The following is a 5,141-nucleotide window of genomic DNA, read 5'->3' as shown; positions in this document are numbered from 1 at the left end:
CCTTCAAGACTTCAACTAACATTGTTTTTGTCTGGTCCAAACTCTGTATCCTATAATTCCATGTGAGGATACTAGGGGAATCTGAGGAAAATGTTTACGGGGAAATAAAAGGCAAGTTTGAGGATTGGGTACGTGGGTGTTCTAGTATCACTCCAGATGTTATTTTTGGACAAAATTAAAGTCTCAAGAAATATACAAGAGATGGAAGATTATAAGCAAGGTTATAAAAACACAAAAGTATGAAATGTATGGAATTCAAGGGCAATATTTTACAATAAGATTCCCTTTATGTCATGATTAGTTTGATAAGAAGGTGGGAACGCAGTACTAATTATTGTCCCTGTTAACTGAAATAAACAAGAACAGAACATTTCCATATAAGGGAATAAATCAAACATGGAGTTTATAAAAAATAACTAGAGGCCTTTCCAGATGACTGACAAAATGAAACTGAAAAGTAATCTGAAGCTGCTTGCAATTGCCTGAACAATCAGCATAGTTCCTCACTCAAACCAGAGCAAAAAGGCCAGCCTGGACATGTTATAGGGCAAACCTGACACTACATGACATTAGGCAAGAAAACAAACCCAGAGGAATGATCCATGTTATCGTATAATTGAGATGAGACACTCTCTGGCTCAGAAATGTGCAAGACCTAAACACAGCTTGAGGTTAGATCAAGTGCATTAAATCTGTATGAGTAAACCACTCACAGGAAAAGAGAGGCAGGAAGTCATAAACAGAGAAGACTGTGATTTTAAAAGCTTTAACAAGATGGTGAGTAGTACTGCTATAATACATATCAGAAAGTAACCCTGTGCTTTGGATTGGATCATCTCTCTCTCTCTTTAGAGACATGTGTTTGAGCTGTGAACTGTGCCGTCTAAAGTAACCCTGTGCTTTGGATTGGATCATCTCTCTCTCTCTTTAGAGACATGTGTTTGAGCTGTGAACTGTGCCGTCTAAAGTAACCCTGTGCTTTTAGAGACATTGTTTGATTGTCTAAAGTAACCCTGTGCATCATCTCTCTCTCTTTAGAGACATGTGTTTGAGCTGTGATCTGTGCCGTCTAAAGTAACCCTGTGCTTTGGATTGGATCATCTCTCTCTCTCTTTAGAGACATGTGTTTGAGCTGTGAACTGTGTCGTCTAAAGTAACCCTGTGCTTTGGATTGGATCATCTCTCTCTCTCTTTAGAGACATGTGTTTGAGCTGTGAACTGTGCCGTCTAAAGTAACCCTGTGCTTTGGATTGGATCCTCTCTCTCTCTTTAGAGACATGTGTTTGAGCTGTGAACTGTGCCGTCTAAAGTAACCCTGTGCTTTGGATTGGATCATCTCTCTCTCTTTAGAGACATGTGTTTGAGCTGTGAACTGTGCCGTCTAAAGTAACCCTGTGCTTTGGATTGGATCCTCTCTCTCTCTCTTTAGAGACATGTGTTTGAGCTGTGAACTGTGCCGTCTAAAGTAACTAATGTCAATTTAAATGCAGATGAAACAACAGAGAAAAACAGAGGTCATTTTTGTCTGGGTCTTAGCCATCTGGCTCTCTTCAGTTGTCAACAGTGAAAGTAAGTGATTTTTAACATTGTGAGAGTGTGCACAAAAACATATTTTGGCTGTTTTTTACCAGGCAAAAAAGCTGCTTGAGGGAGCAATCTTTTGTCTTTTAGTAAGGATGTGTCACATCCAGCAAATACAGAAAGTACAGTCATATTTCAAATAATTTTGGGTACGATTCTACTATAAAAGAACTATAAAGTAAAAAACATTTTTTGGTTCAAAAGATCCATGCTGTCTGGCTAGGACCTTGATAAAGTGAAAGATGGAATCTGTAGTATTAACTTGAGAAGACCTGAGTAAAGATGATCTGCTTTCTACAGAAACAAACTTTCTTCAAGTTCTCACAACTCCTTCTTTCCTAGCTGAACTGGCTATGGGCACAATATGCACTTAACAAAAATATAAACACAACATGTGTGTTGATCCCATGTTTCATGAGCCGAAATTAAAGATCCCAGAAATGTTCCAGACGCACAAAAAGCTTATTTCTCTCAAAATCTGTGCACAAATTAGCTTACATCCCCGTTAGTGAGCATTTCTCCTTCGCCAAGATAATCCATCCACCTGACAGGTGTGTCATATCAAGAAGCTGATTAAACAGCATGATCATTACACAGGTGCACCTTGTGCTGGGGACAATAAAATGGCATTCTAAAATGTGCAGTTTTGTCCCACACCACAATGCCACAGATGTCTCGAGTTTTGAGGGAGCGTGCAATTGGCATGCTGACTGCAGGAATGTCCACCATAGCTGTTGCCAGATCATTTAATGTTAATGTCTCTATTAAATCGAGTGCAATGTTGTTTTAGAGAATTTGGCAGTACGTCCAACTGGCCTCACAACCGCAGACCATGTGTAAACACGCCAGACCAGGACCTTCACATCTGGCTTCTTCACCTGCGGGATCGTCTGAGACCAGCCACGTGAACAGCTGATGAAACTGCGGGTTTGAACAACCAAAGAATTTCTGCACAAACTGTCAGAAACCATGTCAGGGAAGCTCATCTGCGTGCTTGTCGTCCTCACCAGGGTCTTGACCTGACTGCAGTTTGGCGTCGTAACCAACTTCAGTGGGCAAATGCTCACCTTCGAACACGGTGTCCACTCTCTCTGGTCAGTCTCACCAGAGGAAAGGAAGGAGAGAGCTGGGACCGTGAGAGGTGGTTGGGACAAGTCTTTTGAGCGGTCATCCAGCTTGGAATTCCAAGTCGGAAAACTCGGGCATCTTTCTAGAGCTCCGACTTTTCGACCTGGAGATCACTGACGTCGTGATGCAGGTACCACCAGTCCAGTAAAATAAAAAACAAATTATTTGCCTCACAAGTGCTAAACCAATTGATCTATTTTGTTATCAAAGCTCGAGTTCGAAATATAATATGGTCTTTGGCAGGCCAATCATATAGCCAATATGCTGTGATAATGTATTAGTCCTACGGCCCAAACCTTAGTCCTACGGCAATACATCTCTGCTTTCTTTTTGACTGCCAAAGTGATCTTGACTCAGAAAAGGTTGGTGACCACTGCTCTGGATGGAGGTGTACGACAGCGTGTTCCCGCCAATATCCAGCAACTTCGCACAGCCATTGAAGAGGAGTGGGGCAACATTCCACAGGCCACAATCAACAGTCTGATCAACTCTATGCATGAGCCAAATGGTGGTCACACCAGATACTGAATGTTTTTTTGATCTACGCCCCTACTTTTTATTTGATTTTTTATCTGTGACCGACAGATACATATCTGTATTGCCAGTCATGTGAAATCCATAGATTAGGGTATAATGCTTTTATTTAAATTGACTGATTTCCTTATATGAACTGTAAATCAGCAAAATCCTTTAAAGTGTTGCATTTGATTTATTTTTGGTCAGTGTAAATAGTGTGTGTAAGCATGGAAAGCTTCCTATACCTGGCGATATAACAGTTTCCTCTTTATCCATTCATTCACAGGTAAAGTGGAGCTGAGAACCAGTACTGAGGTAAAGGCTCAGTGTGATCAGAATGTGTCCCTGCAGTGTGACATCATGTCATCGAACCCACTCAAGATCATTCTCTTTTCCTGGGTATGGAAAATGAAACAGCTGTGTGTGGTCAATGCCACTGGTGTATTCTCCTTTCCTGGCGTCCGGTGTGACATCACAAACAACACCCTCACACTCAATCTGACTCGGGTGATGCCGTCCAGTCAGGGTAACTACACCTGCAAACTGCGCTCCAACCTAACGATCACAGCTGCCAACACCACTGTGACAATGCAAGGTCTGTATACTGTATAGGAATAATGCTCCTATATAACTAATGATGATGCTGTTGTAGGATGAGAGCAATTGCAACAATGACACATGTAGGCAAGTCAGACCAAATATTACACAAATATGGCAATGAACTTGTTAGACACACTCCAGCTTTGTGAATGTTACTTGAGAACTACTCAATACTCATCCTATTTTTCTCACAACATTGCAGAGTGCCTAAGGACATCTGAGCACAAAGTGTTCCAGAATGAGTCTCAGGTTGAGTGCCAGTTTTTTGGAGTTTACCCAGAAGGCACAGTACACTGGTTACTGGGCTCTGAGAATATAACAGAGTCCGCCAGCACCAAGAGCCAGCTGGATGAAGAGGGGCTGTTTGATATAAGGAGTACCCTGCCTACCCAGGCTGGGACTGAGCCTTACAACTGCTCCTTGTGGATACCTAGTAGTGGAACCTACAGCTCTCACAAACAGCTGCACTACTCCAGAATGATCTCTTCAGGGACAAAGACTAGGAGCAGACTGCTGTTGGTCTTCATCCTGGTTGGACTCATAATCATAACATAGGACTACTCATGGAAATGTCAGGAGGTTTTTTACTGAACATGGGACTTCGAACTACAGTAGGGAAAAGGGCTTTCCTGGTCAGGGCACATCTACACAGGATGGATCAGGGCCTTTCTCTTACTGAGTGAAGAGAAAGCAAACCTGGACTGCCATGGCCAAAGTGGATATATGTTTTCACTTTTTATACTGGGAAGCAAAATATCAAAGTAATTACAATGAATACAATTGAATTTTAAACTGAAAATCAGTCTACATTGGGATTTGAGAATACTGTAAGAAGTGTTCATTGTTTGTCTTCAACGTTATACACTTGTTTAAATTGCATTGCTTATTACAGTAGTAGAATACTGCTTCCTGGTGGTGAAAGTGTTTACTGATGGAAATAGTATTGCTGTTAGATGCGTAATAAAGACATTCTAAATTGTATTGTTGAATTGACTGATCTTGCTTATTAAGCCTGTCATAACTTGTTGCTGTGTTTTACAGTCAGAACTGATTAGACTGATTTATATAATAATCAATGCAATGTCAAAACATGGCTAGAAGGACATGTTACTGTGTGTTCTGGATTCTAAAATGTAAGTTGTATTATACCATAGCAAATATAGTCAGCTGTGTTGTTTTCTGTACTAGTTCTCCATTTAAAAACAAACCAGACCACTGAGGGAACTCATGACATTGATAGTTAATGAATGAAGACTCATGGTCATTCAAATTGCATTTCTAGTTCCTTCTCAGTGTACCACAAGGAGGCAGAGTCA

At 41.0% G+C, this 5,141-nt stretch overlaps 1 protein-coding gene across 3 annotated transcripts; it reads left to right on the top strand.

Moving 5' to 3' along the window:
* Positions 1 to 554: 554 nt before the first annotated feature.
* LOC115110654 (uncharacterized) lies at positions 555 to 4,806 on the top strand. 3 transcript variants are annotated; one of them, XR_010461200.1, is made up of 5 exons: positions 555 to 777; positions 1,491 to 1,569; positions 2,372 to 2,839; positions 3,053 to 3,820; positions 4,028 to 4,806. XR_010461200.1 is itself a non-coding variant. In XM_029636477.2 (4 exons), exons 1-4 carry the CDS (start codon positions 697 to 699, stop codon positions 4,378 to 4,380), a joined length of 822 nt encoding a protein of 273 aa, XP_029492337.1. In that variant the 5' UTR covers positions 565 to 696; the 3' UTR covers positions 4,381 to 4,806. The 3 variants fall into 3 exon arrangements, 1 of the variants encoding a protein (XP_029492337.1); XR_010461199.1 differs by having other exon boundaries at positions 2,372 to 3,820; XM_029636477.2 differs by lacking the exon at positions 2,372 to 2,839 and having other exon boundaries at positions 565 to 777; positions 3,512 to 3,820.
* Positions 4,807 to 5,141: the final 335 nt, after the last annotated feature.

The sequence above is a fragment of the Oncorhynchus nerka genome, linkage group LG26, assembly GCF_034236695.1.
Source record: "Oncorhynchus nerka isolate Pitt River linkage group LG26, Oner_Uvic_2.0, whole genome shotgun sequence".
In the NCBI taxonomy this organism is placed as follows: Eukaryota; Metazoa; Chordata; class Actinopteri; order Salmoniformes; family Salmonidae; genus Oncorhynchus; species Oncorhynchus nerka.
The sequence above is the reverse complement of the archived record's forward strand: the minus strand, read 5'-3'. Positions and strand labels throughout refer to the sequence as shown.

Excerpts from the sequence above, each read along its gene's own strand:
- LOC115110654 (XM_029636477.2), top strand. The coding sequence starts at position 697 with ATGAGTAAACCACTCACAGGAAAAGAGAGGCAGGAAGTCATAAACAGA. Across the intron at positions 1,570-3,511 it reads TTCAGTTGTCAACAGTGAAA|GTAAAGTGGAGCTGAGAACC; the intron begins GTAAGTGATTTT and ends ATTCATTCACAG. Across the intron at positions 3,821-4,027 it reads CACCACTGTGACAATGCAAG|AGTGCCTAAGGACATCTGAG; the intron begins GTCTGTATACTG and ends ACAACATTGCAG.